General features: G+C 36.0%; 1 protein-coding gene across 1 annotated transcript in view; it reads left to right on the top strand.

The window, feature by feature from the left end:
- TMEFF2 (transmembrane protein with EGF like and two follistatin like domains 2) overlaps positions 1–13,959 on the top strand; it is a 253,932-nt gene that overhangs the window by 130,383 nt on the left and 109,590 nt on the right. Inside the window, exon 6 of the mRNA XM_007464955.1 lies at positions 4,142–4,238. Coding sequence (XP_007465017.1) covers positions 4,142–4,238 — 97 coding nt within the window. The remainder of the gene's footprint in view (positions 1–4,141; positions 4,239–13,959) is intronic.

Raw genomic sequence — 13,959 nt, forward strand, 5'->3', positions numbered from 1 at the left:
CATATCAATAATTACATTAAAGTAAATGGACTAAATACCCTGATTAAATGCAGACAGATTCAGACTAGATAAAAAGGTGACATTCCACTATATATTGTTTATAAGAAACACACTTTAGACATAAGTTAAGAAGCAGGTTGAAAGTAAAAAAGACAGAAACAATAAGCAAAAGAAAGCTGGTGTGGCTATCTGAATACCATAATCCCACACTGAGGTATCTGTCGAAGAGAAATAACTTGTGTGCCCAAAAAGTCTTTTACAAGACTATTTATAACAGCTTTATTCATAAATATTCAGTTATTGTTTCCAGACAGTAACTGGAAACAACAAGATGTACTTCAACAAGATAATGGAAAAATAAGCTGTGGTATATTCACTCAATTGAATACCAAGCAATAAAAAGAAATAAACTACTGATACAGGCAACTACCTGAATTCATCTTAAAACTATGATGCCAAGTGGAAGGAGTTGAACACAATAATTACATATTGTATGATTCCATTGATGTAATATTCTAAAATAGTCCATCTGTGGTGACAGATCGGATTACTGACCAGCCTATATGTAGAGACATAGTAGTTGTAGGGAAATGGCTGAGAAAGGCAGAAGCAAACTTTCTGGATGATGGAGTTGTTCTTTGTCTTGGCATGCGTTCCTCAAAATTGACTGAAAGATATGAGCATTTCACTGAATGTAAATTTTAGTGAAATTTTGAACCAAATAAATGACATTGAATAACTGTGTGTTTGAACATTATATTATTTCATCATGTTTTCAGAAATAGTATAACATAGGTTAGGAATATTATAAGAGGCCCAGGAGGCATTAGAGTGAGTTAGGAAGAGAACTGGGCCCAGCGGGCGGGCACACCCACTGATTTGGGCCAGAACAAGGTCATGATAAGGGAATTTTGGTAACAATTTTCCGGATGAAACCACGAGGGCAGGGAGAGTTTGAGAGAGAGGCAATTTGATCATCTCTTATAATGCTCCAATCCAGAATCTTCTTAAAGGAATTAATTAAATCAGTTTTAACTGTAGGGTAGCATATTAGGTATAATATGCTTTCAGGAGCTCTGCCTCCCTTGCTCCTCAAATTTCCCTCAGTCACACGCTGAAACCTGTTGTTTTAGAATAAAGGGAAATAATTATTTTTTACTTTACAACTCAAAATAAAAGGCTTAAAATGCAAGTGCATGGTTAAAATAATACTTTAGGATAAATGAATTTCATTCCTGCATAATCAGCGGATGAATGCAAATAATTAAGCACCGATCCTTCCTGTTTCTGATACTGTAAAAAGAACAGGAAAAAGGAACACTCCTGTTCAACACATACTTTCTGAGCATCTAGCATGTGCTAAATCAATAGTGTTCAAGCTTTTGTGACTGTGACCTTTAGTAAGAAATGAAATTTACATTGCAGTGCTGGATGGATGTACGTATGTATAACTAAAACAGTGTTATAAAATAAAACCTATGCTTGCTAAATAAGATGCACTGTGTTTTCTATTCCAGTATATTCTGCTTCATGTACACAAAAATGTTTACAAAAATGCTGATAGTGACCCACTGACTCCATTGCACTACCCACTAATAAATTGTGAATTGTGATGGGAAAAATGCAGTGCTAACCTTGCTAGTCAAAATGTGGTCTGTGGACCAGCAGCATCAGTTACATCTCACACTTACTGAATCAGAATCTTCCTGTGCACTTTAAAGTGACAGAAGTCCTGTGCTAGACGTTCACCGCATGAGGAAGATGTTTGGGCCAGAGGAAGTCTTTTCAGTATTGTTTAGGGCAGATATTCTTAGGGATGTGTTTTTTAAAGTATACATATCCAAGCCTCGAGCCTACAAATTCAGTACCTCCTAGGATATCTCAGGGCATTTATCTAAAAAACAATACCTAAATGAACAAACCAAATCTACCAGAGCTTCTGAGCCCACTCCTATTTAAGAATCTTGGTTTATAGTGTTAAATGAAGCAGTGTACTGATTTGTTTGTTTATTACAAAGGTGCAAATCTGTGCTTCAGGAAATATGGAAAGATTTTACCTTATTTTTCACTGTGATTGCTTCACATTTTATTCCCAGAACGTTTATCGATAGAGGTTTTGCTACTGCTACTTCTGGGTTTACTTCTCTGTGTGGGAGAATTTCCAAACATCTCGAGTCTACCAATAACTGCCCTTTTATAGAAATGTAATGTGACTTCCAGTAGAATTATTATTGTTAGTTTTGCTGAGGTAGCATGATTCATCCCCTGGATTACTTCCAGTAGATCCCTAACCAAGGATCCCTGCTGCGAAAGAAGATAGGGCTGCCCATAAATGGCTATAACTGTTCATTAAGGACCTTCCCGTTGTGTTAGTATGTTTCCTGAGTGATGGGACGCTTTAGTCTAGAAGCTGCTAATCTTGCTAACACTAAAAGGCTCTCTCTCCCATTAACAGCTTCTGTGTTGCATTAATAGTAAGAAAGTGATAAAGAGATGGACCTCAGCTGTTAAGTACCCCCTGAGGTGAGGTCCCCAGCTTCCTTCTTATCCCATAGTCCACTCTAATGGTCTTGCCTGTATTAAAATAATAGAGTGGATAATAAGTGCTGTCTATTTTAGCAGAGTCTAAAATTCCTTCCTTCTGGGGAGGAACACCATTTCTCTAGACTTCCAATTTTAAAACTATACCATCAATACTTTTGCAGTTGAAGTTGATCTGTTTAATTCATAACTTTTAAAAAGTGCAGTGCAAATCAAGTACAGGGGAAAAAATGTTGCTTTGGAAAAAATAAATCTCTCTGTCTTTCCTGGAAAAACTATAAAATAGAGAACTCTCTTAGAGATGTCTTCTTGCTCTTTTTTTTCCCTCTGGTAAATCAGATCACTCATTTGCACAGCAGTAAATTGGAAAATCAAGGAATAAAGGCCTTTGCTTTTGTAAATATTAATAACTCTCATGTTAATAGACAAAGAACAAATTATGAAAAATATCATATTAAAATAAAATAAGTAAGGTTAAATTTCTTAGGTTTAGGGTGCATGTTAATCAATGATGTTTTGTTAAACACGTTATCTTATTAGGCTTCATAATGCTAGGAGACAATGCCATACTTAATTGCCTCTGTTCTTTTTCTATTGAAAATGCATAACCTTTTGCAGAGTGCACGTTTTAAGGATCTCTTGATTTAAACACATGTTTTTAGTATATAAGATGTCCATGGAATAAGATTATCTATGCAGTACTTAGGTTGTTGCAATTTTTCATTTATAAGCAAAACTATTTTTGCTTTCAACTACATATTTTTTTCATTGGGTAAACAGTAATCCATCATCTCAAAAGTGTTGCTCAGATTTTTATTTCTTGAACTCAAATACTAAAATTTTTTTCTTGACTTACACTATTCTTTCCTGATTTGAATGTTTAATTTTATAATTAGGTTGTATATAGTATATTTTTACACTTGTAATTTATGTGTATAGAAAGGACCAATATCAATAATCATCAGCAGCAACAGTATATATTTTTTAAATGAATTATATGTTCATAGCTCTCCTAGAAGAAATCACTATGATGAGCTCTGTGCAATATTTATGTAAGATTCAAGAAATTACTGTAAAAACCAATTAAAAGATGTTTTCTAAAAACATAATTAATATATTTTTCCTTATAAGTACTTAGCATCTTGAGGGGGGGAAAAGACGTACCTAAAAAGTCAAGGCTGCCCATCTAAATTTTTTAAATTATGTATTAAAGCCTTTGAATGAAAAAAAATCTATAAGAATGAGAAAATATCAAGTATTTTTTTTATAGACACTAGGTTTTTCCTCTAGGCAAGTAACAATCTAAATCCCTTTTAATTAACTTTCATATGGTCATTAGCCAAACAATTTTGATAAATCCAGTACTCTCGTTTGTTTTATTTTTCTTGTAAAAAGAATTATTCACCACATACCAATGGCTAGCATATTATTGTTAATTTTCTTCAAATTTAGGGAAGAAGGGAGCCAAATATGGCAATCTTAATGGAGCTCCAATAGCTCCATTGGAAAAGTAGCAGGTTTCATATAGAATAGTCTTGAAGTTGTTGGTATTGTGCACACTTATCTGAATTCTTTTTGTTCCCTTTCTTCTGTCCTATAGTCCATGAAGGTTCAGGAGAAACCAGTCAAAAGGAGACATCCACCTGTGATATTTGCCAGTTTGGTGCAGAATGTGATGAAGACGCTGAGGATGTCTGGTAATGTGCTATTTTATTCTTTTAAGAAAATAATGACAATAATTTCTTTTTACTTTATCAATTATTTCCTAAAAGAAGACATTTTCAGCAGTTTTTTTTTATTTTATTTTTTTTTTAATCCAGTTATCATGGGGGTAAAAAGTGAGGGCTACAATAACAGCAAGGACTTTCTGAAGCTGAACTAAAAGTTGGGTCAGCCAAGCAGCTGCCCAGGGCATTACTTGATAAGACACAATAAGATATCACCGAGACCCCCAAATACTGTCATGTTAAGAGATGGAGAGAAAAATCATACGTATCAGAACATCTCTCAAAAAGCATGGTCAAGAAACAATGGATAGTTGCTAATCTGCTCCTAAAATGGTGGATCTGGGCAACTGCACAGATTTTACTTAAAGGATATGCATATGCACTCCCATAGCTGAATTAGGGAGACGGTAGGGCAAGGAATAATCTTTGAGCCACCCCGTAGGATCAACTTCTCCCTTCACCCAAGCAATACTCAGCTTCTCCTGTAAAGATATGCTGAACAGATTATGTATAATATTCATTATTTTGAATGGGTCCCAAAATGTTAGTCTTCTAGGGCAGCCACGTGTATTGGTCCTACCCTGATCTCATACCTCAAGTGAGCAACCCAAAGGTCTTTGTATGGCATGACAGTGGAAAGAGGCAGACTCCCTTTCTATCTCTTTTTCTCTCTTTTACACACATAACTGCAGAAAAACAACCAGGTGTCCTTTCATTTTTTTTTCAATATGCAGACTGTGTTTGCCTAGAGCGGTTAACAATCATTTTGATCAAAGTAGGTAAGGGAGTAAATCTTAAATGTTCTCACCACACACACACAATATTGGTAATTATGTGAGGTGATGGAGGTGTTAGCTAACACTATGGTGGTGATCACATTGCAATATATAAGTGTATCAAACACGTTGTACACCTTAAACATGCAATGTTATATGCCAATTATATCTCAATAAAGTTGAAGGAAAAACACAATCATTTTCATCAGACTTTTGTGGGTGGAGGGGGCAATTCATCTAAGAAACAGAAAGAAAAAATTAAGGCAAGATAATTCTGCCAAGAATGAAACAGTCTACACTTAAAACATTTTAGAATATTTCTGAATGTAGATTAAATTGAGGATTCCAACTGAGCAGACTGAGATTCTTAGGGTAAATTAACTAGGTACTTACAATAAACACTGCTATTGACTAGCCATGTGAAATAGCCACCCATTAATGAAAGGAGGTATCAGTAGGATTTCCATACCAGTTAAACATTTCTAACCAATGGTCAGCTAGGAGTCAAGTCAGGGAGTGTATGCACTGGTTTGACCATCTTGAGGTAAACAGACATATGTTTTCTTAGGAACCTCCTGGACATTTTAATGGCTGATGAACTTTATGGTTCCCAAACCTGGCTGGGAATTTTTAAAACACATCGATTCTTTAGTTCCATGTCAAAATTAATGAATCAGAATTTCAGAGAAGTGGGGCTTAAAACTTTGCTTGTCTAAAACTCCCCCAGATGGTTGTATAAATACTGCTCTAAGATAAATGACTGACTCAGAGAATCTTTCTCCTCCCTAAATGCTTTAAAGCTCTGTATAGTCATAGTCATTATATATTAAGACACATTGATAATAAATGTATCCTTAAAATATCTTGTTTTAATGTTTGCTGATGACTACATCTGTAGCTCAACTTTATTTTTAATGCTGTAAATTTTCTTGCTGTCAGCTATTTTACTTTTTAAAAATTCACATGAGTCCCTAATTTTTTCTTAAGAATTTTCCATTCCCCACTCTTTAATGATCACCTTTAAGTGACATGGTTTCACTTTACAACTGCAAAGATTTAAGAAATGAGACAATAATAGCAGATAAAAATTACTGATTTCTTACTATGAGCTTAGTCTATTTGTACGCATTCTTTTTTTTTCCTCAGTTATCTTCAAAATACCCTAGAGTAGATCCTATTATGATCACTTTACAAAGAGGAAACTGAGTTTTAAAATGTTTACGTGGCAGAGCCAAGATGAAGATATGAGGTGAAAGTAACTAGAGGATGTTAGCATAACAATTCAACCAAAGATGCAATTAAAGTATTTCTTTCCTGTCATGTCTGGAATAATGAGATGGCCAGATTGCAGGCAGCTTAGATCCAGTGACTGAAGACCTGCAGGGTTAGAACTGGTGACAAGAGAGAAGCTTGCAGCAAGCAACGGGAAAATGTTCAGGCAAGCAGTGTCACTCCTGGTATTCTAGCAAAAGTTCAGATCTCTGGTATACAGGATAAGGAGACTTGGGCAAGGTGAGTGGCATCAGAAAGGTTCAACAGCCATGGGTACTGGAGTTAGGAAAAGAAATTTGGTTACAAAGGGAGCAAGGAGAAGGAGAAGGCAGAACCTCAGTCATCAAGGAATTGGAAAGCTAATCAGGGGAAGATACTGGATAGATACCCACCTACCAGAACGGGTGTACAAAGCCAAGCCTTGGCTACAAAAGGCTGGCACAAGCCCCTAGATCTCAGAAATAAATTACAAGGTCAGAATGAAGCCAGCAGCAAGGATGACTGGTTGCTGAATCCGTTAGCTTTTGGCTAGGACATCTTGTATGCCCCCAGCCTAGAGACAAGATTAGTTCCAAAATGCAGAACAAGGCTGAACCTCCAGATGAGGCTAAGTGGCCATAGCTGTGAAGATTAGAGGGATGCAGGGGGCAGGGAGCCAAGAAGATCATTATACTTCCCAGGTAAGAATGAAAAGTTGTTAGCGTTCAGATAAAATGTACTTAAGGGCTTCCCTGGTGGCGCAGTGCTTGAGAGTCCGCCTGCCGATGCAGGAGACGCGGGTTCGTGCCCCGTTTCGGGAAGATCCCACATGCCGCGGAGCGGCTGGGCCCGTGAGCCATGGCTGCTGAGCCTGCGCGTCCGGAGCCTGTGCTCCGCAAATGGGAGAGGCCACAACAGTGAGAGGCCCGCATAACGCAAGAAAAAAAAAAAACGAAAAAAAAAAAAAAAAAAAAAAATGTACTTAAAATGTCCAATGTAAGCAAGAAGGAATGGTGCTGAAATGATAACCATATTGATTTTCATTTACATAAATACCTTTGCATGTTTACATACTGTATTTAGTTATGGCCATGAAGGGCAGACTGGAAACAGCTGAAGGACACAAGAATAAAGCAATAAATTAAATTAAATAGTCATGGAATGAAAGAGTCTATAAAGTAAGATAAGAAGCAACAGGGGAGGGATCTGACTCTAGTTCTAGTCAACTGAATCAGGGAAGCTTGATGTGCTGTTGATTCTGGATGAAACCATGGCCAGGTCCTCTCACAAACATAAAATACTGCATATGCTATGTGGGAACAAAGAGTATAAGTCAGTGTTTAGTTTTATTTTTTTCCCTTGACATTAACTAAACTACAATTTTATGCATACAAGTTCCTCAACCATACATTATGAAATAATAACAAGATGTGGATAAGTAGTACTGAGAAATAATGTTACTATTGTAACTGCAATATTGAAACAAATGTAAAAGATTAATTCCTGATTTTTCTTTAACCCTAGCCTAAGAAATTAATATTTTACATTTTACCACAAGGGGTAAATCTAGCTATTCAAAGATGTTCAGGTATTTTCTAGATGAAGGTAAACCTTTGTGAGAATTAAAAAGCCAGTACACAATCAGCTGATCTTGTTTTCATAGTTAGATGAGTTTTTGAGTCAAGAAGCAAGGTACATTGGACACGGGAAAGAAAAAAAAATAAACGGGGGAAGGGTAAGGAGAGTAGAGGAAAAGGAAAAAAAATAATAGAGAATGACATTGATAAACCATGATACTAATAACGTAAAATTTAATGCCTTTATTTTGAGAGAAACAGATGGTTTATAAGCTTATACAAGCTCCTCCCTTATGTTCTATGATTTCCTTTCAAGGTTTTTCTCTTGCCTTTTTCTTCTTCTTATGGAGAACATCAAGGCTGTAGAAATAAGAAACTGGTCAGATTTTCTCAAAAGGGAAGAAAGACCATTGCTACAAAAGATTCTTCAGTTATAGATATTTACCTATGTGTAGGAAAGGATCATGCTTTCAAAAGACAGTTAAAAGTCCACATGGTGAGTGGTCCACACCACAGATATATCCACTCTCATATCAAGGCATCTCTTTATTTAGGATGCACCTCGAAAATAATTGGAACACCAGTGCAAAGGGATATGCATGCCTATTTATGGGGAAAGGGTTAAAAGGCAAAGAAAAGAAAGGCTTAAACGACAGTTTCTCTTTATATCTAGACTGAAAAAAGGTCAAAACTAATATATTTATACATCAAAGAGACTCTCAGATACCTCCTGCCAAGTATAATTTATAAAGAAAAAGAAGGGCTTCTAAGTCAAACATAATAACTTTGACTCATAGCAAAGTAATAAAGCCCCATCTGATAGTACTGGGAATACTAACTTATGATTTCAACAAATATTTCTGATACTTGCTTGGTTTTAGAAACAGCTTTATATTCCCTTAATTATCTTACCTGATAAATTATTTCAGTAAGTCCAAAGTAGGTCAGTAGTAACTCTTTGCACTGGGAACTAGTCCTAAGAAGTAATTATCCTAGAACTTTCTGTTGGTCCTGTCAGTCAGGAGTTCAGAGCCCTGGGGTTGATACTTGATTTAATATAAGAAAAGAGCAAGTTGATAGCTGGGTCTGATCATAGAAATGACGGTATGAAATTGGCTGCAGGCCTAACGTTTCCAGGGTATCAAGATAGATCAAGGAAGGGAGCACAGGTGTAAGAGCAGATGCAGCTGGGTGACAAATGACATAAAGGGACAACTTAAATCATTATGTGTATTTGCTTCATATGTATGCTTTATAGCTCCTGTGCCCATTTTAACTTTGCTCTTGTATTATTCTCAACATGCCACTTAGGCCCCATTAGCGAAATCATATTGGCTTAAATGCTATTAATTCCTCAGTAGTCATTCATTTTGTCTTTGAAAGCATTAATAATGTTTTCCAGTTTTAGTGCATCACATCCTAGTGTTTGACTGCAATGGTAAGAAAGGAGAAAAGCAAAGTAGTTCAGTAAAAAGAGTTCAGAAGAGAAAATGAATGGGCATCTATTTTTTCCTTTATTTCATTGATGTTCCATAACTGAAACAGGGTGTGAGATTTGGCATTACTTTTGTGAGCCTCTCTTACAAAGACCGTTTAGTTTGAAGTCTTTTAACACCTTGCTCCTTTGATCTAAGAAGGCTCCTTGTCACTAGGAAGACTGTGTGTTGCTGGCATCATTCCCACCTTTAATGCTTTTTGGACTGTAGAGGATCATGAATATCTGAAGTGGGGCAAATGGTCAAGGATGATCCTTGGCACTAGATTTCACCATACATATAAGCAAATTAGGCATTAGGTCCTGCTGACTTCAGTATTGGGTTATGAGTTTGATAGGGAAAAATAAGACACCTCTGAGTCTTAAGATTTAGAAATGATTTCCTTTTAAAACTACTACTGGTCGACAATTGAACAAAAAAGATGGTGTTGCAATTGGAAAGTTTCCAACTGTTTTCTACTAAGTAAAGAGAATATCATTTGGGGTTGTATGTGGGATCTAAAGAAGAAGATGCTGATTAGTCACAGAATTTTACTGAACTACGAGTTCATTCAGTCTTCCCCTAGGGTGTTTTCTTTATATTGATTTCCTTTACTCTCTTGCCTTAGAACCGTAAAAGTGGTTACCATAATTAGGACTGGCTTCTAATGTGAGTTTACTCATGGAGAGAATAAAACACACACACACACAAACAGAAAATAGGTCTGTCTAGTCCAGAAAGTCTAAGGTTTTGGTGGGTTGTAGGTTTTATGATAAAACCTTCTTAGTTCTAAGACTCCTGTAGTTAAGATGCTGCCTCCCTCAAATTGCCTTTCCTTCACCATGAAGACAGTGTTGTCGCCTCAGAAAACTGCCATAGTATTATCTGTTTGTATAGATGGGGTCTGAAGAGTAAAGACATCTCCCTTTCCTTTAATACTTCCATTTGCCCAGAAACTTTTTCCAGAGAAGAGGGCAATATACAGCTTCTGCTGTATATTTGGGGAAACACACCTCTTCCCACTCCCATAATTTCAAGAGAAAAATGCTGACATTTTTAGCAAATCTATGGCTTAATGTAAACATGTGAGTTTGATTTTATTTCCTTCTTTTATGTATTTATCCACCTATCTTAAACAAGAAAAAATAATTTGTACTTTAAAAAAATTTCACACAATTTAGAAGTGCAATTATAAATAAGACTAGTATTTGTAACATGGTCTGTACAATGGTCTGTGCCTACAAACGCCATGTCTGTGACCCAGACTTCCCTCTGCCAATAGCTGCCAATAAATAGCCAAGTCTGCAAACTGAATCTAAACACTTTAAGTGTTACTTAGAAAGATGAATAAATAACGATGCCACTTCAAATGCACAGCAGGCCATTCCAAAAAAAAGACAAACAAAAAAATATACAACTAACCCACCCTCCAAATTTGGGTTGAGCTTTGTGAAAAGTAAGATTTTTTAAATAAAACTGAAATTTGAAAATAAATCATGGTCTTTCAAACAAAGACATACCTCAGGTCTTCTATGTACTGGGCTACTTTACTTAGAAAGGAATTGGATTTTTACATAAGTCCTGAAGAGTCTTTTGAATTTTTCTCAGTAATTACGTATGCCTCAACTGTGCTAGTTATCGCACAATGATTAATGAAACTTAATTAGGATGTGATGGGTGCAAATGTGGATCTGGTGTAGAGTATCGAAAAATACAGGAATAAAGTATTGAAAACTTTAATACGTTTTATATGTTTTTGCAATTTTTATTTAGCTCAGACAGTAGAAATCAGGTAACTTCGATTTTATATAAAAATAATGAAATACTACATGAAGGCAGAACAAAGGAAACAATACTCCAAAGCATAGATTGCATTTCTCCCACTAACTTAACTGTTTTCATTACTTGTTTCTCTTTTACCTGCTTGTGTAGACTATACCCTGCTACTCCTGCCTTACTTCTGGTGCTCACTCACCAAACTCTCACCCACAATTTTGTGTCGAGTTTTCTAAGTCTCAGTTTCTAGTATATTCCGAGTCAGAGACTCCTGTGCCTTAAAACCAGGAAATACACGTTCCATGTTCCAACATCACAACATAACATCCCAGTCTCAGAGATGGAAACATGAATCTCACTGTGATCATCAAAAGATGACAGAATTTTCACAAGCATGTGTTTCCTATGCAGCAGGTACCATGGTATTGTTTACATTCATGGAGCCATTTAATCCTCCTGCTAATCTTATGAAGTTAGATACACTAATAATTCTCATTTTACATGGAAGGAGACACAGAGAGGTTAAGCAAACCACCCAAAGCCAAAGAGTAAGTGGAAGAGCTAGGATTTGAACCCTGCCAGGCTGACTCCAGACACCATGCTCTTAACCACCACTCATTATCTTCTCATATGTTTAATAACATAAATTATGTGTCTGCATGTGTGTGTGTGTGTGTGTAGCGTGCATTAGGTGTATACCATACATGTATAAAATGTTGGATATATTCAGTCCAGAATTTCACACTTTTTTGTTGTTGAAATAGAAAATACAACCACTTTGTGATAAAGTCTACCACTAACAGGTTCACATCACCTACGATGTCCTTTGAAATATTTTTTTCCCATTAGATATATACACCTTATTTTTTGCAGACTGTGTGGGTTTTATGTGTTTTTTTGTAGAGGTATCAAATTATTATCTATGGAGCATATCCTTATGACTATATGTGTGCCCAATTAGGTTGAGAAGGTTATTAACCATGAGGTTGCAGAGAAGAGACACATCTTCACCAAAACCTGGTTCTTTGAGTTGTTTCAACTTCAATTTGCTTGTTCTGAGTAAGGCAATAGCAACTCTGATTATGAACCAGGATGAACATTATTTATATTTATAACTAGTGATAGGCTTTAGATTTTTATCCAGAAAAGAGGCATATAACATGGAGAGTGGCCATTATAATACTCTCCCATTCCTTTAATGCTGGTGCCACTACTAGCAATATTTCAAAGGGCTACGCAAAAGGCAGAGGAGCTTTGGGGAACCCAGAAGAGCGCGGGCACTGCTCAGTAAGCCATTTGTTAAGAAAGGTGGGACTTCATTCCTTAGTATCTTTGGGAATAGCTGATGGACTACATGCCCCTTTCCAAGTGGTAAAGGAAGGTTTATTACAAATGCATATTCTTGCTGCAAGAATAGAAATTATGAGATATAAAGAAAGAGGGAAGAATCACCAAATTAAATGGCAAATAAATATGGCCCATATGCCAGTGGATTTTAATCCCTATCTTAGTACAATGCTCTGCTATATCTTTTTATTTAACACTTAAAAATATAATGCCAAGCCTCTTATTTCCCAGTCTAATGTATGTTTTAATGGTTACATTAAAATGGAATTTGCTGTGGCTTTTTCTGATTATAAAAGTTGCACGTTTATCATAGAAATTTCAGAAGCCTAGAAATATTACAATATCATCCCACCATTCCAAGATAATTACCGTAAAATTTGGAGGTGTTTTCCTCCTGTCTATGTGTGTGTGTACATGCACATGTGTGTGTATGTATTTTTGATGAGTCGAATCATATTTTATATATCAACAAAGCCTCTCTCTTGAAAATTTTACCTAACCTTGAGGTTGTGCCTGGAGATTGTTACAAATGCTAAACAAATTTATGAGTAATATATTTAGATTTGAACATAATTTCTGTGGGCCCAAGTTCTAATTATTCTTTCAAAATTTTTGCCTTTCTCAAGACACGTGGAGTTGAGGGCAGTGTCCTAACATTTGCGATCTAAAGAATTTACCAAAACCTAAATCCCCTGTAAAGTCTACCTTAGACATTTTTCTTGGTTAACTCCAAGAGGTTAGACAGTATGTGTACTGAAAACACTTCCTTTGTCTGTATCCAGAGCATTCATAATAAATAGCTTTCTGAGGTATAAGCATTATTTACTGAGAAACTGTCCTCCCACAGGCGTTTTAAATTGGGTAGAAAGCGCTCCTGGCCTTCAGTGGTTTACTCCCAGATAGTAATATACTGTATATGTTGGTTCATCTAAACAACAAATCAGCAAACAGTCCTCGGCAGCCCACATCAGTCTGTTCCAGAAATATGCCCCTATAAGCAGTATGTGTAATATCTAATAAGTGATTGAACAAATTGTAAAATTATATGCAACATCCAATTGAAAAATCAATACTGCTGAAGAACTAAATGCTTATTATAGTATAAAGAAGAAAATAAATAAAGGAAACAAATATCTGTTTTTTCTAGCTTCCCCCCAATGCAAAGTAAAATTAATCAGGAGTGGGTCCATTCATCCCTTCACTACTAAGCTATGAATGAAACATAAGAACTCAGGACTATGCACTTGGGACCAGTGATCTTCTGAAGTTTGTTTACCACAGCTCTTTTTTATTCATTGCAGTCTTTTCAAAGTCTTTACATAATAGTTTACTCTGTTCTCTGAACTCATCCTAAAATGAGCTTTCTATAATCAAAATTGTATTATTCAGGGTAATAAAAGTAATGCTCGGTTCCAACTAGTCATAAGTGCCTATAATCAGCAGATATTAAAAGATGTATATCAGGGAGAAGTGTGCAACAATTGGGGAA

Source organism: Lipotes vexillifer, unplaced genomic scaffold (genome assembly GCF_000442215.2).
Source record: "Lipotes vexillifer unplaced genomic scaffold, Lipotes_vexillifer_v1.1 scaffold903, whole genome shotgun sequence".
In the NCBI taxonomy this organism is placed as follows: domain Eukaryota; kingdom Metazoa; phylum Chordata; class Mammalia; order Artiodactyla; family Lipotidae; genus Lipotes; species Lipotes vexillifer.